This window comes from Semicossyphus pulcher, unplaced genomic scaffold (genome assembly GCF_022749685.1).
Source record: "Semicossyphus pulcher isolate SPU_LCO1_2020_fin unplaced genomic scaffold, fSemPul1.0.p SCAF_8, whole genome shotgun sequence".
Classification (NCBI taxonomy): domain Eukaryota; kingdom Metazoa; phylum Chordata; class Actinopteri; order Labriformes; family Labridae; genus Semicossyphus; species Semicossyphus pulcher.
Genome location: NW_027211759.1, coordinates 7,578,800 through 7,606,383, shown reverse-complemented (window position 1 = coordinate 7,606,383; position 27,584 = coordinate 7,578,800). Strand labels below are relative to the sequence as shown.

The 27,584-nt window shown below is 41.2% G+C and overlaps 1 protein-coding gene across 1 annotated transcript; it reads right to left on the bottom strand.

The window, feature by feature from the left end:
• Nucleotides 1-3,167: 3,167 nt before the first annotated feature.
• snx33 (sorting nexin 33) lies at nt 3,168-26,925 on the bottom strand. Its single transcript, XM_069686809.1, has 2 exons — nt 24,610-26,925; nt 3,168-7,226 (listed from the first exon to the last, which is right to left on the bottom strand). The coding sequence occupies exons 1-2, from the start codon at nt 26,039-26,041 to the stop codon at nt 6,973-6,975; spliced, it is 1,686 nt and encodes a 561-aa protein (XP_069542910.1). The 5' UTR covers nt 26,042-26,925; the 3' UTR covers nt 3,168-6,972.
• Nucleotides 26,926-27,584: the final 659 nt, after the last annotated feature.

Genomic DNA, 27,584 nt, shown 5'->3' with positions numbered 1-27,584 from the left:
CCAAATCATTTCAACATGTTTTAAAAACACATCTCAGCACTACCGTGGCCATGTTTTCATCAGCTTCAAATCCTTCCTGCCTCTGTATACTTGTTGCTGGCATCTGTAAATGATACTATTAGCTGACATGTCAAACACTGACTGAATTTCGGGAACCGGAGTAATAATGACATCTGTATTTCGCCCAACTGTTTATTCTCTGACGGCTGAAGAATGATTGTTTGAGCTCCGATGAAACGTGACTCATCACTTTCTGAGAGACTTGGGTCCCCTCACACGTCAGTTTGTAAATAAATGTTCACATTTAGCCTTTTAGAACAAGATAAAATAAAGTGTTTCTGTTGCATACATCATGATTTTTTCTGACTTTATTAAAACTCTTTTTGTTCTGCTGTACTCTTGTGAAATCTTTCTACCCTTTCAAACCTTCAAAAATCCTTCAAATAATCACTGTGAGCTGGGTAATTATTCTCAAACTGTTCACTAAAAGGGCACAAAACCTGCATTTTAATGTCACAAGTAGACTTAGCGTTGGTTTTATTGTGTCAAAAGTTGGCAACCACTGCAATAAAGAGGGATCTGGATATTCCCATGTGTTCCTGCATGAGACTGAAAAAGAACAAAACACTTTGCATGACTGCTTTTGAAAGGTCAAAATAAGACTATTGCATGATTATAGATTGCTCATGTCGATTTTTAAGTGAAAGAACAATAATCATCCCCAAAGACTCGCAGTGCCAGGATTCTCTCCCAAATTAACTAAATGGAGCCACAAATCTGGTTTGAATGTTGGCTTTTGGCCCTGCTGTGGAGTCGGCCCCGGCAGCAAACAGCAGGAGGAGGAGGAGGAGGGAATACCAAACCCCACATGTGTGTTGATTCAACCATCTGTTGCCTTTGTTTCCTTTAGATGCTCGGGGTGGAAGACGCTGTAATCCTTTGCACCGTAGGGGTCAAGTCCATGTCAAACAGTCAGACCAGGAATGAGACAGCAAGTCTGTCTGGTTAAGAATGAAAGTGAAAGCAACGAAAAATACAAAATCACACACTTCAAATAATTGCAAACTAAATTTTAGATTTAAAACTTGATATATATAAAAAATATGCAGACAGCTGCACTGCTGCTGGGAGCATTTGCGGCTGTGCTGTGGAGCTCAGACTGATTTTTCATTAAGGGAAACAAATGAGGACTCTGGGTACGTCGTGTCCTCTGAGGCATCCTGTCGAGGGGCTGGAGGTGCAGTTTTCTACCATGGAAACCCCTCCTTTCCTTCACTCAGCATCTTGTTTTTCTTTTTTTTTTCTTTTATAGACATCTGCTGGCACTTTAAGCCATAACGCTTTTACCATGTGCCCCTGCAGCAGCTCTGCAGACCTGAAAGAAGTCCACGCTTTTCCCTTAAGACGAGCCAAGCTGCGTCGATTTGGAAAGCATGAAAAGGAGCTAAGAATGTGCAAAGTAATGTAAATGTGACTCCCAAGCATGACCGGACCAGTAGCAACAGGTACATTACGTGTGATAATTGAAACACAGCTCTGCCTCCGGACATTTTGAGGTTTTTTATGGTACAACTCACATTTTTGCACCACTCAGGAGCCGTTTAAGTAACTGTTCTGTTCTCTTAAAAAAGAGCTAGTTCGCTTATTCAGGCTTCAGCTGTGTCTGATGGAAAAAGGCTAAAAGAAGGCAAAGTTGACTGGTTTTCATCTCCCCCACTTCCTCACAAATTGAGTCGCTAGTAGAAGTGCACAGTTAGCATTACTTTGGCAATACCTCAAGAACTTTTTCCAAGGTGTCATTTTCCTGCCATTGAGGCCTTTTTTCTTGCTCCACTAATACTCTGTGGTGAACTTCATAGAAGTGTGTGGCAGACAAACTTAATTCATCTGAAAATACTTTTAAAACTTGCTTTCACCACTCAAATTAGCGCGAGGATTTATGCTTCAAGTTCAGGTTTTTATTCCTCGTTCAGTTTTGGGTTTCTTACTTACCTTGATGATGTCTACTCCTGGCACGTATCATGAAGGTGACATCACCTTAACGCTCCAGTTGCATACCAAAACCTGAGAGAGACTGAAACACTCGCATCAAACCAGGGCACTGGGTTCGAATAGAAACATCTGGATTTCCTTTTCTTTTCAAGCTGAAAAGATTGCAAGTCATCAAGTGCATCTATAGCGTACACTCATACTTTGCTCATGACAGGCAGCGGAGCATCACATGTCAACACAAACGCTTTTAATAAAGCAGGAACAAAGAATAATTGTTTAAACACCTGCTGAAAAGAGGAAAACAGAAGAAGGAGCCCAATATTCATAAGCTCTGGGCCAACACCTCATTCCCTTTTACAACAAAGCTGTTGATTTGAGCCGAGCAAAATGAAGTGTTTGCTTCCGAAACATCTGGGACGCATTAAAGAGAAAGGCCTTTGTTTCGCTTTAACATGATGTTCTAAGCTAAATACGGCAATATTACGCCATTATTTGTATTCCAGGTATTTTCAGGGAAGTGTATATTTGTTACCCGTTGTTGTTGAGTAGAAAACTAAGAATTCATCCTGCAGGGGCCTAAAATCTCTGACGTATGTTTAGAAGCAATCAATCTAGTCGTTTTCTTGATAATTCAACCAAAACTGTCCTCTGTAGTGGCACTGGAGGAAAGGTACGGGGACCACATACCTCGGGAGGCTTCATCTCCTGGGTGAAATAAACATCTGTACAAAAATGCATGGCTACCCATCCAAGTTAAGATATTTCACTCTGGACAGCCCGACAGCCCAATGCCAGCCGCAGCGTTACCATGGTTAAAAACACTAAAATGTGCTTTCTGCTCAAAACATGGAGATAATAGAAATAACAGATCGTCTACTCCCAACCTCTCAACCCAAACCTTGAATCTGAAGTGAAAAATACTTCTGGACAGATGCGCACATGCTTCTTTGTGTCTCATTTATTTTGCTCTAACATCACTGTGTCAGTGTGTTTACATGTACACATAAATTTGGGCAACAGCTCCTGGCTGTTCTTGTTTTGATTACTTTCAGGACAAACTGTTTCTATGTGTCATCACATCCTGCTCACAAGTATTCGGATCTGATGAGTCTGGATTGAAAAACACTTCATGTAGACTGAAATCAAAGGCTCATTGCGTAAATGTGATGCTTCAGTGTCCACGTTTTTCATCCGTATTTCCTCAGTGAATCGTGTTTTCTTTACACTTCAGATTTTCAGTGGATTATTCTGAATAAAGTATGATGTGTTCCAGCTATAAAACAGAATACTTCAACAGTTTAGATATAATGTGTGCATGGAAACAAACTTATAAATGTTATTCAGAATGATGGATATGCCTGTTATATAAACCCACAAAGAAGAGAAAGACAGTAAGCGATCACCATCATTACTTTTATTAAGACTTTTTTTTTAGGTCCCCTTCCCTTAAATCATGTGACAAATTACTTCCTGCAAATCACCATCTGTTATTTCAGCGACTGAAACTCAAGCACAGAGCTCCTGCAGCTCACCAGGTCACACATCCATGTAAAGAAACAGTCACTTGTGTGAAATGCCTGGCGTTTAACTTAACGTGCAGCTTTGGAAGATGAGAGGAAAGTGTCATTATGAAACCTGATTGGGACTGCAAGCACTTTACTCAATGTTTTATTTTGCACCTTGCTTGTTTTTCGTTGCCTAAAATCTGTCCTCGCCTTTGGTGTCCTTTCTACTTTCTTTCTTTGAGGAATGTTTCTTTTCTTTTTCCAAATGTGCTCCTCACATTTTCCTCAACACAGATTCAATTAGAAAACCAGAGAGCACATATTATTTCACTACAACCAAACAGAGTAAAAAAAAAAAAAAAAAGGAAGCCCGGAAGAAAATATCTGACTTCTTTGGTCTTTGAGAAACTGCAATGAGTGCAAATGTGTACAGAAATAAAAACAAATGTTGAAGTATGAAAAGCAAAGGTTTGTTCAAACATAAACAACACCATATTCAGACAGCAAAGAGTTAAAGGCCGCAGATGTGGACCGAACAGTACCAGTAACACCACTGAGTCACGCACAAACACACACGCACAGACACACAGACCCTTTGTTCACTGAGAAACCTGCACTCTGAATCAGCACTTCTTCGTTTTGGAGGAATAAAAAAAAAAGGCTGTAACATCAAATTCTTTAATTCTGAATCCAAATGAACTTTGTCATCTCATTTTTCATGCCCTCACTGAGAAATCAGACCCTCTTCCATCAAAATGATGATTCACTGTCTCACCACTGGAAAATGAACTCTGGAAAACCTTAAAGAAGCGTGTAAAGCTCACAAAAACATCCCCTACATGTCTTGAGGTAATGCTTTTAATTACAACGCAGACTCCAAATAAAAACCTCTAACCCGACTCCAAAGATAGTCATGAAAACCGCAAATTGCCATTAAGTTTTTCTGTTGTTAAACTGGATGAGTAATGTTACTGAACAGCTCTCATTAAGTAATAAACACTCACTCAAACAGTGACGATTGGGAGAGGGAATTATCAGTCGCTCAAATCTCATTTAAATCTCATAAAGATTTGTTCACTAAATGTGAAAAACAAAAGGTAAAAAGTGACACTTCATTATGATCACAGCTGGAATAAAGGAATTTAGGAAATATGTATTATTGTTTCAGGAATAGTTCAACATTTTGAATAATTAGCTTTCCTCCCAAGAGGTAGACGAGTAGATTGATACCACTCTCATGTCTGTAAGATAAATTTGGTTAGCCTAGCTTAGCATAAATACTTTAAAAAGGGGGAAACAGCTAGCTTAGCACTGTCCGAAGGCAATAAAGTTTGCCATACAGCACCTCTAGATTTAACTTGTTAACTCTTGTATGGTATATTTTGTTAGTTTAATCCAAAGAAAAAACAAATTGTAAGAATGACAAGTTTGTCCTGGACTATTTTCTAATTGTGAGCAGTCCAGTGTCAAAACCCCTGTTACAGTAAACCTTTTTGTTTGTGCAAAAATAAAAAAACGTGAAATATTCCTTTTTTAATTTTTGAGTGATAGCTAAGTCAGGCTGGCCATTTCTCTTTGATTAAAGTCTTTATGCTAAGCCACGCTAACCAGATGCTGGCTGTAAATTGATATCCAACAGACAAGAAAGCAAATAAGTATATTTCCTAAAATATCAAACTATTTCTTTGAGTTATTAAGTGTGTGGTATCGAGCTGATCTGAATGGTATTATGTGGTTTTATTTGTGCATTAGATGTTTTAAATACTCGATATGAACATTAAATCATACAGTTTTTAAACACAGAGTACATTAAACACAAAAGTCTCATATAAGGACGAATGTGCTCTGGCATTAACTAAATGATTTAATCCAAATCCTGAAATGCCAAGTTGATGTTCTGCCTTATACAACCATTTTATCCACTTATCTACTTATCTCATACTTTTCCTACTAGTTAGCGAGACAAACCTGCTGCTACATAGTAAGATCATTTTAGGAATATGTATTATTGTTTGGATAATTTGCATATTTGCTTTCTTCCCGAGAGTTAGCGGAGTAGATTGATACCACTCTCATGTCTGTAAGATAAGTTGGGTTAGCCTAGCTTAGCATAAATACCAGAAACAGGGGGAAACAGCTAGCTTGGCTCTGTTCAAAGGCAACTAAGTTTGTCTAACAGCACATTCACTTGTTAACTGTTGCATTAAACGTGAAATATTACTTTTTAAAGTTGTGAGTTTTAGCTGAGCCAGGCTAGCCATTTCTCTCTGTCTGCTACGCTAACAGACAAGAAAGCAAATAAGTATATTTCCTAAAATATCAAACTATTTCTTTCAGTAATTAATGTGTAGTATCGAGCTGATCTGAATGGTATTATGTGGTTTTATTTGTGCATTAGATGTTTTAAATACTTGATATGAACATCAAACCAAACAGTTTTTAGACACAGACTAGTTTAGACACTCAAGTTCAATATTAGGACGAATCTGGTCTGGCATTAACTAAATGACTGAATCCAAATTCTGATGATGTTCTGCCTTATACAAACACTTATCCACTTCTACTATCGCGTACTTTTCCTACTAGTTAGTGAGACGAACCTGCTGCTACATACAAAGATATCATCTTTAGTTTTCCACTATGGAAAAGGGAATTGATCTGCACTTCGTCGACTCATTCCACTCACTCATGCACACGTAAACACCCCCCCCACACACACACATACTAGAATATAAAAACATGTGCAAACTTGTTTCTACATACAACATTCCTATAAAACACAAGCCATGCTACAGACAACTGGTCCATTTAAAATTATTCCACCAGAATGCCTCCGTTCCTTAAAGGCACTTGCTGCATGATATAAGAAAATGAGATTACTGAACTGAACGACATGATATCAGTGAGTCTTCTCCACGTGATGCGGATATTTGTTACTTGTACGATAAGACACCAAAGAAACTGACGCACCAAAGTATTGATATTATGGGCTTTTGTAGGATTTGACATATTAGAAGTGACTTGAATCAGTCCCAGCAGAAGCCAAAGTGCATGATGTTGGAGAGAAGGGGACAATATCAAAACAACCCGTTTTTTTGGTGGCATGTGTTACACTATAAAACGCTATAGAACCGCTATGAATTTGAAACCTATATTCTTATTTTAATGTTACAAACACTTTAAATTATGTAAAATAAACAATATGCTGCAACATTGCCTATGTGATGTGTATTTCAGGAAAAAAAAAAAAACATACAGTAGGTCTTTAAAAAAAAAGTGTGACTTTGAATCCATCAAAGTGAAAGACTAACTGGCTTTGTACGTCTTCCCAGTAACCACTGCTTCATTCATCTGCAGGTCTTTCCAAAGTGAACCAAACATGACCGACACAAAACGCCGTTAAAAAAAAAAAGACTTCCTTTCTTTCTTGTCTGTGTTTTTTTGGCATCTTGAACTGGGCAGCAGCTCGGCGTCCTTACAGACAGTCGTACATGCGCAGGGTGCGCTCCAGTTGCTGGACAACACGCTGGTAAAAGGCTATCTGCTCCCTGAGGTAGGCCTGCATCATGTCCTTGAAGTCCACCTCTCGCCGCTGATGGAAGTGGCTCATCTCTGCCTGGAGGGCAAACCCAACCGTCCTGCAGCGTTTCCTAATGCCGTCGGCCTCGTCCTGGTCCATCTTCCCCTCGTCGCTCATCCGCTGGCTCTCCTTCACCTTGGCAAAGGCACCTGAGAAATGATATGAAGTTATTATAAAAACAGAAGACTGATTCCAGGACAACAGAATATGTACATGTTAAAGCGTCAGTTCATCCAAATGACAAAATAAACACTGATTTCATTCACCTCTTGAGGTATTTGGTGATACTGATAGTTTCACTTTTACTTGCCCAGTTTTTGAGATTCTCATCTCTGAGGTTTTGTCTCCACCCAAATCCAACAGAAAACATAATTTACTTCTCGGAATGCAGATTGTTTTGGTTTTATTTCTAAGGTTTGGGAGTTTTCCACTCTTACTGTAGGATATCCGCCTCATTCATTGCTTGTCTAACAGAGTTAGAACTTAAAATGAAATTTAACAGCAATCTGTTCTTGATTAAACCTTCTGCACTGGGTTACTCTGGAGAATCCACAGAACACACTGTCATTTTCATAGACACTACATAAAACAAAAACATAGAGCAGTTAAAACTAAAAAAAAACTGGAAACAATCAGGGGATTTTATGAAGAAATTGACAAAGATTTTTGCTGTTGAAGTCTTTTTTTAATGCTGTGAGGACAAAAACATTTCCAGGCGCCTCCACTGTAACTGGTTGAAGGCGTAAATCTTAAAGAGACAGGAATATGTGGTAAATAAACCAAAACTATCAAAATGGCTCGACACCGCTAGACTAAAGTAAGAAATTATGTCTTTTTCTGTTTGGTTGGACTGGACTTTTAAAACCCCATCGTGTGAAAATCAAGTGTTTCACCTTGTGAACATCTCCATGTGGTGTTCTTCATGTGCTACAAGACATATCAGGGACAGCATGAGCAGTCATCTCCATGGCTGGGCCCGTCTGCTTTTAAACTGCAGTGTACCAAGGACAGGCTGAACAACACGTTTTCAGATTGGCAGGTTTGAGACGTCACAAACCTAAGGAGCCAATCCCGTTAATGGACGGGGTGACGGTATGCATATCATTATGTGTAACCTATGGCAACCACTTCAGCGATGTGCGAGCCAGCGGTAACAGGCATCGTCATTTTTGCAAACTCACTTAACGTTACTACTACTAATTACTACATTTCAAGCTAGCTGTTTTCATGATGGAGGGGGCGGTTAGAAATTTGATAGTGGGCGGGGCCTATGCATATTCAGGAATTTTTAATGAGGGAGAAGGAGGAGATTTCTTGGGAGGATTTTTAGGGAATTAAATGTATTTTGCAGAAAAAAACATATCAGACACAATTAATTATTTCAAGCAGAGCATTTTATATGTCTTAAAACATTACTGGAGCTGGTCTCTAAAGTACTTTCAACTAAATAGTCTATTTTCCGACCATGTTAAATCTCACAGAGAACAACCCGATAAGACTTTAGCAGCAATAAGAAGATTTATTGTTATTGAAAAGCTGTAAAATAAAAGCTGATAAACCCTGAAACAAAAGCTGCAATAAAAGTTAAACGCAGCCTAAAAACGGGTTTCAGATTTTTATTGCTCTCTGGGTGGGTCTGCATTACTGTACATTACACAATAAGGAATATACTGCTGCAGTAATGTAAATATCCCTGTCAGCATTAAAGACGAACATCGTAACTTCTCCCCCAAGAAGTTAACTGCTGCAAAGTTGTACACTTTATAGATAAATTATGGAACACACCACACAATTACTTTTTGTTTCATTGCATACCAAACGTCTAGTTTCAGTGCAATGAGGACAAGTTGTAACCACATTCACCCAGACTGCCATGACGTCACTTTCCAGTGAAGAACATGGCAGCCTGATGGCGTGTCGCCACGCTGCATTTCCCATCAGATCAGAGAGTCTTTCACAAGCTCGTACAAGCTGAGATGCAAACCAGGAAGGCGGCTGATCTTAGTCAGACATCAGGTAAATAGTCTAGTGCTAGTTTGGACAAGCTGGTCTTTAATGTATCCGCAGTTTTATCCATTAACTGTATCTGAGTTCATGCCGTCCTGGATTTCATATGGAATTCCTGGCAGAAGTCTGGGAAAGCATGAACAGCACTTCCAGTCTGTTCCAGCGAGGAGGCGTGTGGACTTCAGTCTGTGGTGCTGACCTACATTCATGTGTTCTGTTTTCCACATGAGAGGAGAATGTGCATCACCAGATAGCATGTCTGTGGGACATAAAGGGAAGGCGCTGTGGTCGTGTGCATATGTGTGCAGCGAGGAATAACGGGGGGGGTTGAATCAACATTTTTTTGGATCAGCTAAAGCGAAATCTCATCGCAAGAAAAGCTGAAAATGCTCTTCTCACAGCTAAATCTAACATGACGCAAAGTCTAATATGAACCCTGTAGAACGAAAGAATAAAAGCAAGGCTGTGTGGTTTCCTTTTATTCAGAGACACAAAACCTCTTTCAACAGCTGATGCTAAATCTCATCACAAAGGCGGCTCGATGTTCTCCTTCTCACAGCTAAATCTGTTCTCTAACTTGAGGCGAAAATACAAAACGAATCCTTCTTTCCCACTAAAGACTAAAGACTCTGCCACAGCTCTGTGATACACGGTCAGTGGTCTGGAAAGTCACCAGATTTGTTTATCTTGCCCAACCAGACTGGCTACCACATGTTTTATGGCTGTGGCTATAAGAGAGAATTGAACTATTTCGCATGTGACAGCTTCATGGGTCTGTGCTGGGGAGATATTAGAGCCCTGTAGGGGATAAAGGAGGGAGTAGAGGAGGGCTAAAAGGGTTTCTGCAGGGCCCACCAGGGTTAAAGTTAAATAGAAGAGCTTTTTAATACCAAAAAGAGTGCAAATTTATATGCCAAAGAATTACAGTGCGATGGAAATCCAGTTGGTATATTAAATAGTTCTTATAATCAATTAAATCTGAGAACCTGGACCCACATAAAAGGCAGAAATATGAATTAAACTGATGACTTATTTTAACAAATAATATGAGAGTGCAGATCTCCATCAGGTGTGTCCAGTGTAGGACTGTCAAATATAAATCTAAATTCAAATATATAACTGAATTGTATTAAAAAAAAACAGAAAATCGGTTATTAAAATTAATGAAAGGTTAATAAACAATCAGCACTACCGCTGCTGTCTCGCGTGTTCTTCCTTGCGGGCACTCTCTTGGTTACGGAGCATCTTTGAATGCACACCACGTCACTGTATATGTTAATAATTAACTTTAGTCTCACTGAAACAGGCTAATACAACAACCGTGTGGTAACGATAGCGGTCTAGCCCCGCCTGAGAGAGAGAGATTCTCACCCCCAGCGTAACAGACAGGCGTATGTATGTTTATGTTTGAATAAATATACGTCACAGCTCGAATGTCCGCTCGACGTTAACCTAAAAGGTGTGGGAAGCCTATGTTGATCTTTTAAAAGGCAGGTTTATGTTTAAATAAATATATCTTTGCAGGTAAGTTTGTCTCTCGTTGTATTGGTATGCCCTCTTGTCGACATATTGCGCAAAAATAGATATTCAGTAATTGGAACCTATGTGTTTTTTTAAAGGAAGAATCGAACGTCATTTTTGGCCAGTTGTGACAGCACTAGTCCCGTCGCGTGTGAAAAAAAAACTGACCTTCCTTCCTTTCCCCTTTCAAACTAAATGAGTTAATCGTAACTCAATTCCTTTTCCGTCAAGATGGCGGCAGGACAGCAGAAACAGGGATCTGTTCATGTTATATTTTGCTTAACTTAAGTTGATCATAGCAAAAATCTGATTTTTTAATCACAGAAACCATGGGCGGTTGTTCAGTACACAAGCATTAGTGTGCGTCTAAAATATCAGGCTAATGGGTCCAGTGGTTAGCACGATTAGCTGCAGACAGATGCACACACAAGCACTGACACACATAACCATAATAAAACACAAGATCCCCTCAAGACTTACACCTGGCTCAGATAATTATACATTTAAAGTCATTGAAGTTTACGCCAAAATGGACACTTGCACATAATGAAAGGATGCTGGCTACTGTAGCAAACCAAGCAGCAATGTTGGCTGCAGGGCTGCACGGTGAAGACTGAACCTCCTGCACATACAGTACATGCAGCAATGCAACTTTTACTTTGGAAAGGGTTTTAAAGTAAGACTTCTTAATATCTGCAGATACTCCGTCTAGTTTAATAAGTTTTGTAGCATGTGCCAGTATACGATAGAGAGAGGAAGAATGAGGAGAGTAGATTAAGCATGACCTCAACCCCCCCGGGTGACTTAACTCATGCATCTGTTAAATTCCCCTGTCTCCCACACGGCCCTCCCTGCTCGGCCCGAGGTCACTGCAGGATGAATTCAGGAAGTGAGGCACTTCTTCTACGTCTAAATCCATCTTGTGTGCTTAACATGTAATCTGAGAAAGGAAGTGAGTCTTTAAGCTATTTGTGTATGTTTACAGCTTGTATTTATGTATTATTGGTGATTACGCATCCCCCTTTCCTGTGTTCCTTTTAAGCAAAGGCCAGCATCATCATTCTGCAAACACTGCAGATTTTTTTTTTTAAAGATCCAAACATTAGCAGCTGTTTTAAGGGAGTCTAATTTTAACTCAATCTCATCTGGGGCCATGGTCTCCAGTCACAACTAATTAAACGGTTCTTCCTGTTTAACTATAAAGCGGAGGCATCATTAAAATGGAGTGGGGCCTCTTTAGTTGGGGCTAGTTTGTAGAAATCAGCTGACCCTTGTGATTTGTCTTTAATACATCAACATAACATAACATGGGCTGACAGGTGGTGTTAGCTTTCTGATGAGATATTTTACTGTAACTTGGCTCCTGCTGTATCACAGGATATGGTTGTGCTGTGCTGAAAAGCTTTATTTTTCCTACAAATTAATCAGGCTTTTAACCGCTATATTTCCATAACAAAGACATTAGGAAACTGTTATTTGGGTGACGTGAAATGACCCCATCATAACAAATCCGGATATGAGCTATCAAAAAAGTTCAAAAGTTTAATACAATCACATATTACAAAAACACATTATTGCTTATTGCCTCACAATCCTCTCGAGGTGTGTGAGTTTGTGTGTAAATGTGTGAGCGGTGAAACAGTGCGCGGCTGAAATGTGAAAGCATAGCCACTAGTATGTAATGACTTCACTGCTGCAATGCAACAAAACCACAAACACACAACACCCCCGTTTTTCCTTCGAGACTTGGAACTGGGCTAAATGTCTCTCTTTAAAAGTAAAAGGAAAAACTATTTGGCAGGTGAGGGCATGACGTTTGCAAATGCAAGATAATGGTCAACAGTCTGGAGATCGGAATGACTGAAACAGCCATTTCTCATGTGTATTATAAGCCTAGAATACAGTTAAGTAAAAATACTGCCAGTATGAAACTTTGAACTGCTTTCATGTCCAAATACTGACATGTGAACGTGGTGTAGTGCTCCATTTATCAGTATTCGGTTTGTGTAATCAAACAGGCTCTTACCGTGGAATAAACTAAACCGTGAAGAGGCTCAAAGACTTCTAACACAGGAAGACCTAACATGACTGGGTAAGATTAGGGGATGTTATCCGAATGACCAGATGAATAAACAGAAACATTTTTCAACTGAGGACAAATGAGGCTTGTTACCACAAAAGACTGACCATGAGGAAAGAGCTTTGAGTGTGTGCGGAGGGTCTGACGTCTGTGTCAAGCACCGCAGTGAACTGATGAGATATTTGTTCTCTGTTGATACCTCAAAAAATGTGAAAGAAAACCGCAACAAAAAGCAGTTTAACAGCAACATACTGGCATTAAAAAAGATGCTTTCTTAGCTTAAGTCTTGCCAAAGCTAACAGGAAGTGCCGCACAAACTTAGGCATGAAATAGGCAGCGTTAGTGGATGATAAAGCAGGACACTAGCTCGGGTGCTAGCAAGCTAACAGCCTACACCCTAGCAAGTCACAAACGCTCCTCAGTAAAAATAGTTCCCTAAGCTTCTTCTAAGCACAAAATTGAGTTCCTTTTTAAGTTATAAAAGAGGAACAAAAAGCTAAGTTAGGAGAGCTAGCTAGCACAACAACTAGTAAGCTAACTAACCGTAACTTTGATTTAGCACTCTTGTGAGCTTGGTCTCCAGTGGGAAGATAAGTTCATATAATGAATGAACAAAAGCACTATCAATACAGTGTCTCAACTGTCTGTTACCATTCCCAAACCTTGACGATACATTTATAATCTGACAGAGGAAGGATAAATTAAATTAGAGCAACATAGCTAGTCGGGTGCCATAGCTTCCTCTATTTGAACTATCACTTCCCTTAAAGGCCAGCAATGTCAAGACAGCAATAAATTACACAGTCAAAGTTCACCAAAGTGGAACCAAACACAAAGAAAATTGTGCTTTTTTACATCTCCACTGCCAGTGAAATTACTAATTACACTGATTCCATTTAAATGAACTGGCTGCTAAACGTTGACGTTTCAAACACTTGTACGAGGGCCTTTAGTCTTCTGACAAGACAGATGAAGGTAAATGCTGACACTTGATCTTGATGGATGAGAAGAACAGAGAGAAGTAAAGAAAAGGAGGGTTAAAAAGAGAAGAGAAGAGAGACACAGCTTGAAGAATGCCTGACGGGGTCAAAAGGACTCTTCAGTCGGCTCTCTGCCAGTGTTTTAAGGGGGGCTTTAAAAGCCTCAAGGATACACAAACATGGAAAAACCCTACTGCTGAGTAAGCTAACAGTAACAGTGTTTACAGCGGCCAATCACGTACACAGATAAAAACAGAGCTGGAGTTTATGTCCCGAGCTGGAATGAGCGTCACTGATTTTATCCATCTTAAATATCTTTTGTCCACAAGCTAATTTTCACTCTGAAGAGAGAGAGGATGGGATGGGCTACTGAAACAAATATTTCCAATACTTTGATTTTTTATTACTTCAGGGATGAGGAATGTTCAAAACAGAACCACCCACCCGAGCCTGCACGGGGAATTACTTACCAGAAATGTTTCATTTGTGACAGGGTAACTTCCTTTGCACGCTCGGTATTACTTTATGCACATCAACTACGTTTTTTTGTTGTTGCAACTTTTACACTTGCGGAAATAAGACATGAAGTCTCCAAAAACGCAAACTAAAGTTCTTAATTGAAGCCATGCAAAGAGATGTTCAACAGATGTTTGTAGGAGAGAGGCCAATCTCAAACTATTGTGTTATAAATCCACCCTCTTGTCCAACATGTTCTCATCAAGATGCATTTGTTTATTAAGAGAAATATGCTTATTAATAATCTTGAAGGGAAGAATTAGCACCAATGCTAATAGCTCCGTGTTTATTGGGATGCCCAGCTGTTATTTGAAACACTATGACCAGCTTTATTGTGATTGTTTTTTTTTTCTGAACTGAGGAAGCCTCACAAAGACAGGACATCTGTTATGTCACCATACATCAAGTGAAACACATGATTAAACTTAATATTAACTGTGACATCATAATTCCTTTGTGTATTACTACAATCTGTGCGAGAGAAAGAGTTGTGATCCTGAAATCCTCTCTGGAGCTTAATGCGGTCTGCTTTGATTTGTCATTAAATTGATTCATTACAGTTTAAACTCTTCTGCTATGTAGCAGTTGTATTATCCCCTCTGAGTGTTTGCTTTGTAACTATTGTCTACTGAGTGGTGTTGCAATCACTCAAAGGAGGCGGCACAAAGATGTTCCCGTGATGAAAGATGTTTCTCCGCGATGTGGAAATCCAACCTCAACTGACGATATCAAATACATGACAAGGATTTTCCAATGTCCTAACTTTTATGAATGCCCAGAAGAACGCTCAGTTAACAATGCTCGCTTTTGAAGGTTAAGGTCACAACCATGGGCATCTTTGAAGTGTTGCCATGACTACAGCAACACTGGCAAATGCACAGAATCTTAGTGACGGTTGCAGCTTCATTCCTGTGAGGGGAGGGGAAAGATTAGGACGCTAATGGGGTTACGCTTTGTAGCACGACAGAGACAAAGAAAAGGATACAGTTTTACTTTTGGGTTGGATGTTTAGCTGCACTGGAGGTCAACCGACATTGCCTGAAGAACAATTAATCAGTGAGCTAACTGGTGAACGTGACGCCAGAGAAAGAATGGATCAAAATATAAACAAATACAGATGGCAATGACTTCTAGTTTCCATTTATTCATAACAATGAAAGTGCATGGAGTCATCCTCCAAAACCACTTTTCCTGTTACGGGTTGATGGGGATTAAAGCTTCTCCTAGCATGCAACAACTGAGCAAGAGACCGTGTACACCCTGAGCAGCTTTGTAAACAAATAAATTCACATCCAAAGGCTTCTTCAGCTTTTCTGCTTAACCCAACATGTTTTTTGGGGGGGACTCAGGAAAACCCTGCTGGCAGAGGGAGACAGTGCAACCATGTCATTCTTAGCAGGCTTTCACATAGAAAAAAGCACTGTGTTGAAGCAGTATTGGTTTGTTTTGGCAATTTGAGTACAGTGGAACAACCTGAGAACACAACATCCAACATAAGTAGCAGAAAAAAGATGTTTTTACACATCCAGCAGACCCAGGGAAACATCCATCCATCCATTATCTGTACCGCTTATCCTGTTCAGGGTCGCAGGGAGGCTGGAGCCTGGACTGATTGCCAGTCAGATAAACAACCTTTATGCTTACATTCACATTAACCAATTGTCCTTACGAGCATGTCTTTGGACTTTGGGAGGAAGCCGGAGAACCCAGAGAGAACCAACGCATGCACGGGGGAGAACATGCAAACTCCAAACATAAAGGCGCTCTTTATCTGAACCGGGTCTCGAACTATTGGAACCTTCTTGTTGCGAGGCAACAGCGCTAACCAGTGTACCACTGAGCAGCTCCAATGCAACATAAGTAAACAATTAGAGCCATGTTTTACCTCCGTTTTGGTCTCCACCAACTTCTTGAGAACAATATCTGGCTCTTCAGCTGCTAAATAAAACACTTATCAATATTGACCAACTACTTGGTAACTTTGTCTGTTGCCTGATCATGGTCATAAAAACAACAAAGTAGTAAGCTGAAGGACACAAAAATGCCCACATTCCGAGCAGCACTTACATGCACTTTAAAAGCTTATGTAATGCTAAAAAAACGTAGCATTGCGCTGAGGAAAAACTTGGGTTGGCTTCATTACCCAGGGTTACTGTTTCCTGAAGTTAGCTAGGCTAGCATGCTAACGCTGATAGTCTGAGCATGATGTTTGAGTTTTGTTGACACTGTTAAATAGTGTTGAACTTTTTGTAGCTGAGGTCATAGTTAGCGCAGTTGTTTTAGACTATATTGTACACTAAAAGGCTTAATATGCCTCCATAAATGGAGCAATTCCAGTTACCTTGATGAGGGGGACAGAGTAAGGGACAATTAAATGGAATAGCTATGGAACTAGTCTTTTCACAAAAGCTGAATACCCTCTCGTACCCTGACCTCGTAACACCACTTAGCACCAAAACCTGTGTTTCTTAGAGAAGGGGAGGGAGGCGGCGGTGGTAAAGAGAGTTCTTGGAGACATCTGTAATCTCCTTCAGTTTGAAACAACAGTTCACTGGGCCAACACAGACAGGAATGCAGAAGCATGAGGGTAGACGGTGTGTGCGTGAAGACGAGCGCCTGGCCTCTGCTGAGATTTATGAGTAAGCAAACAGAAGAAAGAAAACATTTGCTCTCCATAGTCACCACAGTCAGCAGAGGGGACTGTAGCCAACAAAATAACATACAATCAACCATCAAAAGGTGCCATAACTGGGCCACGGCACGCTCCTGCTGACTGTGCAGCATTTTTTCTGTGTGCTGTAACCAATGTATGGAATTTTAATCGTCACAATACGATCATGAGCTAATGCATGCAGGCATAATCCCGAAACTGTAAGTAAGACCTCCTCCCTCTGTTATCGCTGCAGATCAAGCAGATCACACATTTCCTCAGAACTGCCAACAAAACATCTTTTCCCTCAAACTGACAGAGCCTGCATGTGGCTTTGTAACATGTTACCATATGGAGGACGACTAACCTCTTGTCCAGATTAAAAGTCTGGCTGGCGGGTTGGAGGCGTCCCAGGGGATGTAGCTCATTCTTTCTCTGAATAATGCTCTGCTCTGGTGTGGCTCACGGGAGGTTTTATCCCACTATCAGGAATAGCTGAAGGGAGGGAAGACAAGACCACACTTTCTACACTCAATCTAAATGTCACAAAATTGAGTCCAGATAAAAAAAGAGTACAGCTAAGGTCTGCCGCATTATATTTTGAAAATGCACTGCAGATTTCCACCGCCCATTTGTCTCTACTTTCATGGTTTTATGTCATTTAACTTTCTACATCCAAGATTTTAAACACCAATTATTCCAGCGTTGGCTCTTCCAGCTTAGCCACAAATTGAAGTCCAATTTAATGTAGAAGTTCTCCATTGTTTTAGTTTGTCCACAAGAATTTTACAGAAATTGTTGCCTTCCTCTGCAAAGCAAGTCATTCCGGGTGCACAGGTGAGGCAGCTCCGGGAGCTCGGGCCAAACAGCGCCTCAGATTTCACCCAACACAATGTGTGATCGGATCAGACTGAACTGACAAACACACGCGGGGCGGGTTAGTTTCACTCTATTGTGTACTTTTTAGTGTTTAGTCAAAGAGGTGGTTTTGTCTCGGTTGAGTGCCTTGGTTGTTGTCAGGTACAAAATCTACCGACATGGCCGCTTTATTCTCACTAATGCCTGTTACAATTACGCTCCTTAGAATCTTATTCCCACAGAAAGCCTCTTGAAATATAAAAAAAGTTAATATGATAATGTTGAGTGTCTCTTTATTTTCACTTTGATTGTTGTAAATGTTAAAACGTTCAGAACTATTAGCAAACCTAGCTCAAACTACAGTTCATTTTGCTGTTTAGTGTATTTCTCAAGACAGTGTAGACGTGGCAAATCATGCAGACTTTGATAGACATCTCCCACGCTCCACTCATAGCATGCAACTGCAAGTCCAGCTGTTAGTGTTGGGAATTACGGCTCTTTAAAGGAAGCCGGATCTTATGGCTCCGTTCATTTCAAAAGAACGGCTCATCATTCTTTTCTTTCAGGGGGCGGAGGTTAGGTTTATCTGCTGGTTTATAATGTTGCTCATCGTTGACACTATGTTGTAATGACCTGATCCCGCTGCACATGACCTGGTGTAGCGAAGCTGCAGCTGAAAAAAAGCCGTCTCATTCAGAATAATAAGAGGAGGTAGGACTCCCATATGATTAATATTAATTTAAATTGGTCAGTGAAGGTTGAGTTACAAAATGCTTTGCTATCCATATTTCTCCTGAATAGAATAGTTAGCAATCACATGCAACATTAGCTACTGACTGCCCCTATTTGACCTCAAAGGCAAAGAATGCTGTACGGTGCTTCTGTCATGTTTTCACTGAACCTTTCTCGAAACACACATGGAAGATGACTTCGAGGACAACTGCGATGTCACCACTCTTATATTGGTTTTCGGATTTAGGATTCATTTGATATATATCCAGGCATCACCAGGCCCAATTCAAACAACATATCAAGAAAGTTTAGAAGAAACATCAATGACAATGTTTTGAATTTAGGTTTGGATTTAGAAACTAACTTTAAATACTTTTTCATCCTTACTATTGTTAAGACCGGTGGTTCTCAACTGATCTCGCCTCAGGACCCACAACCACCTCCTTAACGACAAATCGCGACCCAAATTTCAGATTCTCAAATTTATTTAATGAAAAATGGTGCAGTTTGGACGTGATACTGAAGGAAACATCACAGTGTAAACATAACATAAGACAACAGTATAATAGTCAACCAAAATGGTGGCAGTGCATAAGAGGAAAATATTCCCTTTTCAGAAATATATTGCAACATAAATGCGACTACTGTCGGGCTCGTCACGTTGCATGAATGTAGCTGCGGCTGGGATTACCCAATCAGCTGATACATGGAGTGTGACTAAACTACGCAACTACTGCACGCAAGTCATAGGAAACCCATGCCCTTCAAAATAAAAGCGCAGCATCGACATTTTGCTTTTTGTTTCAAGCACACATCCGCGACCCACTGAAAACAGCTCCACGACCCACTTTTGGGTCCCGACTCACCAGTTGAGAACCACGGGTTTAGACCCTGTAAGGCCTGAATTACATGTTATCAGACCATAGCCCTTTTTACACTGCGGCCCCACCTCAGCGACGTAACGAAGCTCCACTGTCATGCAGCCTTTGCCATTTTACATTGGACCACACAGCGTTCCAGCAGTTGCTTGTTTTGTCTTGTTTTGGATTTGGGTCTCCAGTGGCTTTAAGACTCGATTTATTTCAGGGCAGCAGCATTGCTCATTTTATGATTATGTGCAATTATTCAAAATAAGTACGACTCATTCAACAGGAGACAGTGCAACAAGCAGTCGTAACAGGCGGTGCGGTTGCATTCAGCAGTGCTCACATCTGCCTCTGACTCAAGAGGCCCTTTTATTCTTTAGCAACCAAATGAAATTAACCCTTCAGATCCAAAATTTCAGTTGTATTCAAACAGGATCAAAGTCTAATCACAGGATTAGCTCTGGCAGAGGATCAAAGTACAGAAGTGCACTGTTAGGAGTCCAGGCCTTTGGACCAGACAGGATTTATTCCCTCCATTATTGAAACCAGGGCAGCTGCCCAGACAGGCACCTCTGATATGGATGTCTTCAGTGGTAAGCATGAGGGGGAAAGATGAAAAGAAGACAGACGTGAAGAGGATAATGAAAGCGAGGTGAAGCTGTAGTGACAGACTTTCAGGTTGAGCAACAGCAGAGACCGGAAGAGACGGGACGCAAAGATGTGTTGAGTAAAAACCAAAACAGGCCAAAGAAAAAGGGGAGAAGAGACGTGTGAGCACACCCTGACATTTTTCTGACATTACCCAAACCCTCTCCTCCCCAAATCCATTTTATCAAGGCCACATGCAGGGACTGCCCAACACCGCATCACAAAGACAGTTAACATTCCTGCAGTTCACATGCTCAACAGGATCACAGTTAAAATAAAAACAGCTCCTACAGACCTCAGTGAAAGTCAGGCAGGAAAGAAGCAATGAGGAGATGAAGAGGAGGAGGAGGAGAGCACCGGAAAAGGTTGACCTCAGTTCTGTGTGTTCTGAGTGTTGCCACAGCTGTATCTGGTTCAGCAGAACACAAGTCACATCAAGGGGAGTTATCTGGACCGGCAGGGGAGACTGAGCAGAGGGAAAAGGTCTCTGGCTGCACAGGAACACTGCTACACAACCTCCTCCTGTACAGCATTTGTTGTCTATAGGCTTATAGAGAGTTATTTGCTTTACGTGGCAACCTCACAATGACAACAAGACATCAGGAAGTTACTGAACATGGCCGAAAAGTAATCAAGCACAAACAGTAGATTGTCACGGCCCCTCTACTGTTGCTTTTGCCCCCGTCTCCAGGGCTGCAGGCCTGCTGGCTAATCAGGAGTAAAGGACACACCTGGGCCCGGTGTGCTGCATGCATTTAAGCCAGAGCAGCAGCCAGTCTGGGGCAGACCTCCTCTCACCACACACCTCTGTGCTGCTCTGTGTTTGCACACCACATGATCCATGCAACCATTTCTACTCATCCACACCGCACACAACTGACTTTACAGATTATTCATATCTACTTGTGTTTTTTTGTAGTAAATAAATGACTTTCTTAATAAGTATACCTGTGTGTCTCTCGTTTTTGTCTCAGTCTAAGAGCCAAATCGTCATTTTGGCACTGATTTTTTGCATGATTTGACCAAAGGATCTTCATGTGTTGTCTGATCTTTAGAAAGGCTGAGGATTGGCAGGATTAAGGATTATATTGGTGCTTTTGGACAGGGCTCCTCATACAGGCATGAAAGTAACATTGCTCTTTGCGTTTTAAAGATCATTGTTTCATTGTTCTCATTCTTTGCATGAACATGCATAAACTTATTTCCCAAATGCTTTCAGAAAACAATTGAAAACTTCTGAATGAGAAGATGACACTAGAAATGTGTTTGGCCTGTACAAATAATATACTTGACTATGTTCTTCATCTTAAATTAAAGTTGTAATCTCGAAGATCTCAGTTTGGTTCTCTTTGGCGCCACCTACGGCGATAAATGGTAATTACAGAAGCACACTTCCCAGATATCCAGACAGTGTTGCATGTGTGACGTCCACAGTTGGCTCCGGTTGTAATTTTCCTGGCTGGCAGTCGCTTTCCTTTTTAGACTGTTTGCCTTCATCTGAGCGTCCAATTTGTTTCTTTTTCTTTGGATTTTTACTTGTTTTTGAAGTTGTATCTGTAGTCATCCATCTTTTCTTTGTTTGTTCAGCCATAGTAGATTACTGTTTACTCACAACACTTGCAGAGACCGGAAAAGCAGCCGCTTAGCTCCGCCTACCCTCTCTGGCAGACCAACCACTGCTGGGTGATGGAAAACGCGTCACTAACTGGGCGCCGCTCAAGTTGCACCAGACACGAAGTCTGTAATACTGCAAATGCAAAGGCTTTCATCAGTGGGCCATAGGCTCAATCATTGTGTTACCTCATTCGGCGATAGATGACTGTGACTTAACAGACATTTATTTAAATGAAAATCATCATTTTTTAAAAATAGAATATTTCATCATTCTTTGAGGGTAAAATTAAATCTCTTGCTATAAGAAGAAACATTGCTGCACAAATCTTTCTATCCTTTTCTTTTCCTTTCCTCCTAATTTCGATACTTTTCCCTTAAAGTGACAGCAAGTAATTTTGGATGCAGAGTGTGGCTCCAACTCCAACACATCTGTGAGATGAATGCCATGTTCATATTTTAAAAGTTACACAGTGTTGCTTTAAAGGGTCAGTTTGCCAAAATTAGAGATGGAGAGGCCTATTTTTCCACAGCTGGTGCAGATCCAAGCAGATATTCTTGGCTCCATGTGCTCATACGCTGAGATATCCACCTTATTCATCCAAATATAATGAGGAATCTCCTCTGTGGAGATCTGAGATAAAAAAAAAGATATCTCAAAATGTAGACGTGTGAAGCCAAAACTAATATTTACTTTTTGTGATTTGAGTGGAACGACCCTTTAATATCATTCAGCTGGCTATGTTTATCTGGGTGGAGGGACTTAATGTACCCCCCTGAATACTATCACAGATTACCTCTGACCTCTGATGTTATAATGAGCGCCAGCTGTTTGAAGAAGATATCGTTAGGCGATAGCATTATTCCTCGCTGGTAGCAGCCCTTTCCTTCCTGCTGGACTGACTCCAATCAGCTGATAGGAGTATTTGTGTGAGAGCTGACGCAGAATGCTGATACGCCGGTTCTCTGACTGTCTTGGAAAATCTAACGAGAGTCGATGCAGAAAAAGCCGCAGCTGCAGACCTCAGAAAAACCAATACTTCACAGTGATCACAGACGCTACGGTGGCAGAGTAGAGGAATGTAACTTACAGGACAAGGGCACGCTTTATGATTTTACCCCAATGAGGTTAAACACCATCATGCTTATACATGGCTGTAAATAAGGCCTTCATGCACTGTTGTAGCACTAGTTTTCAACAAATGTATTTACTTATGGCCTCTGTTGCCCCTTTCTGCATTGTCATTCAAAGCTGTGAGTACTGATACCTGCAAACAAGAGGTTCTTGAAGGTGATGCATTAAATAAACATCACCTGACTCTTTTGGCACACATTTATCTGTGAGAGATCTGACTGTAAAGAGGGAATACTGAGAACTGAAACTTATACATCCGTCTACGTGTATATGTTTGGAGTTAATGAAGGATAAAATGTTAGGGATTTCAAGGATTACTACATTCTAATCTTGTGTGACGTTCACTATTGATTCATCAGTTTGGATCTACAGTAAAGAACTAACCAACATACTGATGGAGGCCTTGGTTTCAGAGTTTAAAGCTAGGGTAGGCAATTTATCTTAGAAGCGTTCTCTTTACATCTTGACAGCAAATTAATAACAAAGTTCTCTGCCAAAAAAAGGCCCAAATAAATGTATTGGTTGGCCTACATGTCTCTCTGTGGGCTTGAAGCTAAAGCTAGCAAGCTAGTCACACAGAATGGCAGATAAAGGTAGTTTGAAATGATTAGCGATGACAAGTATGCTCTGCTCCCAACTCTCAAGTGAAGCAGTGCAGGTGGATTTGTTTCAGGGAGAGTGGCTTTGATGATTTCCCCGTTTAAATTCTGCTTTCTCCAAAGTAGCCCACCCCAGCAAACCTGATAACACATCACCTATTCTGACCGCCAAGTTAAGAGGGCCAACCCCGCCTGTGTTACTCAGGTGTCCTCGGCACATCCTGGCTGTTGGCTGTAACATTAGACAGCGACAAAGGGCTTGCCATTTTGTCTCATCAAACTTTGAAGAGAACCAAGATAAAACCAGGGTGAGAAATAACCCATTTTACACACAACATGTAGCATCACTAGTTAGGTGTATTGCTGGATTATTTTTCGTAATTGATGAGAGCTATTGTCTGACTTCTATTGTTTGACTTCTTGATATAACAAAGTAACTACTCGGACAGCTAAAATGTAAGCTCCGTGATACATACACAATTTGGACTGTATGCTAAAGAGATAGTTATTGTACTTGAGCATATCTACATCTACTTACTTCCTTCGTAATATGACCAGTAAAAAGGGTAAAAACCTGGCATGTGACGAATAAATTCTCTGTTTGCTCACGCAGTCAAAGTCCATCATTGTTATAAAAGCTTTTGTTAAGCAAAGAGAATGTGGCTGTATGTACAGTAGGTGTGTTTGTGTGTGTGTGGTTGGGTGGAGGTCAAGGAGGTGGAGCATACAACCTCAGTTGCTTCAGGCTAAAACCCTGACCTAATATCCATCCCAGACTTACACATACTAACACTATGTTCATCACTGGGTTCAAATGGTGTGTGTCTGCAAGATGGGGAGGTGCTGGAAGCAGAGCCTGACCTAATCTGTCATCCAAGACAAAGTACCAGCACAGATTGTGAAACTAATTGTGATAATAGGCCTTTAACTTAGAGTGTTCCCATTAACAGATACTTTGTGTATTATTCTTGACTGTTGCTGAAGCTTGTGCAACTCTTTCCCAATTGTGGGATTTCCCAGCACTAATGCAGGACAACTTGTTTTAGAGATAATGGTGGTTGTTCCAGGATTCAATAATTATCTGCTCCATCCTTAAAGAGCCTTTTTCCTTAAATAGACGCATCCTCAGACTAATGCTGATTGATATGACATAAAAAGGCCACGATGTTAAGTGATGGCTGGAAAAAGCTATCACTTAAAACAGGAAGCTGTCTTTGGACACTCAAAATGAATGAAGCTGCAGGAATGAAAATCTGATGAGGCTGAGAATACATCCAAACAACTGTGAAACAAACACCCCACACTGACACTACTCATGGATGATTTTACCTTTCTGTAGATGAATGATGTCGGGGAAGTTGGCGAGCAGGCCTTGGTAGAGCGACAGCTTGTCCAGCATTTGGAAGAGGTCATACTTAGGTTGCTCTGCAAACATCTCTCCAATGTTCTCGTAGGTGCGGCCTGTGTGGGAGATGGCGCTGTTGAAGGTTTCTGAGCTGTGAGGAGGGTCCAGCATGAACGCTTGGCTGATAGACTGGAAGGCGTTTCCCAGCCGCTGGAACTCCTTCCTGAACCCGCCCAGGTGCTTACGGACCAGCTCAGAGGCAACATGCGTCAGCTGCATCACGCTGTCGTCCATTTTCTTAGCGAAGGCCTTAAAGGAGTCGATCCGCTCCTCTACATCCTGAAGGTCCTGGTGTTCGTTGGGGATCTGAAGGGTCAGCATGAAGTGTGCACCAACCATCTCATCCTTCTCCGCCCGTCTCTTGCCCAGTTTCCACTGCTTGTCGTCGGCACACATCAGAAAGTGCTCAAAGCCTTCGTACTGGGAGAGGACCGGGTGACTTGTCATGTGGTTCATCCAGAGTATCAGTCGTCTCTTCCGCTTCTCAATGAAATCTTCCTCAAACCGCCCCGTGGCCTGCTTCTCGGGCAGGTGAGGCACGGAGATCACAGTGAACTTGTGCAGCAAGCGGTTGTACAGCCAGTCAAAGTGTTTGTAACGTCTGTAGACGGGACGACCTGTGTGGCTCGGCGTGACCCGGTAGGAAATGTACGTCTTGATGCCCTTGAACTTTGTCTGTTTAGTTGGGTCTTCGATGGAGCAGGAGAAGGGCTGTGGACTCTCCTTCCAGCCAGGCCCCAGAGGGCCCATATCGATGGTGTACGACTCAGCTATCTTCGCCATCATTGGTACATCACCCAACACAAATGCTTCAACCCCTGAGCGGACGAAGCTGGAGAATCTGTTCAAGTTCCTGCCGACCATACTGCCTTTCCTTGAGCTGGAGATGCTGTCCTGCCTCTCCATGTGTGGTTTGGTCCGGTAGTAAACATTGGGGTTGTTGGACAGTGGGCTCTGATGCGCATGTCCATTGGCCCCGGGGCTCCTAGTGTGGTCACCATCATCCACCACCGTCGATCTGTCATCCCAGTCGTCCCAGTCATCGTCATCGTCGTCGTAAAAACTCTGCTGCAAATGCAGGGACGAGTTTGGGGTCGAGGGGAAAAAGGAGGAGTCATTTCCTAAAGATCCTGCCGGGCTTATGGAGCAGTCGGTCACGTTAGAGTTGGAGCGAGTGCGAATAATTTCCACATAGGATGCAGGGAAGAGACCCCTCTCCCCTCGGCTGTTCTCCCCCTGAAACCAGCCGTCCACTGAGTTCTCGTCAAAGATTACCAGTTCCTCATTCTCCTGGATGCTGATCTCCTCTTTGTTCTCACTTTGGAAAGTGTAGATTGCTTTGGCTTTCACTGACATCGTGATACTCCAGTGGGTCCTAAAGCAACAAATTCTACATGCACATAGTGCCTAGATTATTATGATGCTACTGTGTTAATGCATGCTGTATAGGAAACATCTGACACTAGCTCACTGTAATATTCAAACACATCTCAAATTACATGGCAGCTGTCGGATCAGGTGTGCAGCAGCACAGCATTTCCCATGTAAATTTAATGGTCGATCTGACTTAGTAAACAAAGGCAAAGTCAGCAGTTATGTAAAACCATTGCTGCTATCCGCCAAAAAAAAAGAGTCTAAAATATGCCTACTGTGACCACTAGCATCCTCAGCTCATTGAGGCTATCACACTATTATCTTGTGATCTATTGGTATTAAAGTCTAATAATAACTTTACGCGTTAAAGGTTTAAGACATTAACTTCCTCATAACAGACTCTGACGTTACCTCCTTTCAGATCACAGCACACAACAGGTACAAAAACAAAACTGGTTTCACAAAATAGCTCCTCCAAAAGCAGCGCCGGTGCTTTTAATCCTTAGAAACTGGACTGCAACCTCGCATTGTTCACTTGAGGGGCAACTGATTCTCATTTCGGAGCCTAAAACGATCCTTGATGAAAATATTTCCAAGACAAAGTGGCCCGGCGTGAAGAAAAACAGATGGATGAGTAATGGTATCCCCGTGCATTTTGAGCCTGGTCCGCATTCCCTCAGTCTGAAACTTGCTGCGTTTTCCTTGTAAACAGGTTCCTGCGCATCCTGATTAAATTCTTTCACTGTTACCAAAAGCAAAACCGGCAACAAAACAATCTCCTGCTACAAAATATCAACACGCAGCACGGGTCAGTGTTGTTTCTTTGGGTTTATTCCTGTGCGCGCTGCAACAAAGTAACTCTTTCCATGACGTTAGGCATGGACAATTGGAGGCAACTTCGCCTTTTTTTCATCAGCTCCTTTATATTCTTTGAAAGACGGGAAACTGGCTCGACCCCGCCCCCAACTGGACAAGGAGCTGTATAACCTCCAAGCGAATACATCTAAGGGGCACTTTTAGTATTATTCAAGTCATAGATGTAGCAGTATTTGCCTTTAGCCTTGACAATTCAATTTGAAAAGAATCAAACTGACTTTTTTTTTATTAGGGAAGGTTTTACAACAATTTACATCGGATACATACATAGAATCGTACATCCATAAATTGTATTTTCTTACAAAGGGTATAGTTATTATACATTAAGAACGGGAAAGGAGTGGTACCAATAAATACATATTTCCAAAGGCTGAAACCAAAATCTGCAATAACAGTGGTAATTTAGATTGCAGCATCTAGCCTAATACATCACACCCTCTAAATAAAATCGTCTTCCTTATTTTGTTCTACTTAATTGACCTTTTCTTAAGCAAATTATGTGCTATAGAACAGAATAATTTTCAAACTGACTTTAAGTGGAACTCACCCCTGGACTCACATATTCTGAATACAGATTTCTTGACCTCAATGTTCTGATTCAACTTCAAATTTTGTATTACAGCATTTCTTCTTAAAAAGCAGTTTAAAG

What these genes read in the sequence shown, in the direction of transcription:
- snx33 (XM_069686809.1), bottom strand. Translation starts at nt 26,041, where the DNA reads ATGTCAGTGAAAGCCAAAGCAATCTACACTTTCCAAAGTGAGAACAAA. An exon ending in CATCATTCATCTACAGAAAG is followed by an intron (nt 7,227 to 24,609) that starts GTAAAATCATCC and finishes ATCATTTCTCAG; the next exon opens with GTGCCTTTGCCAAGGTGAAG.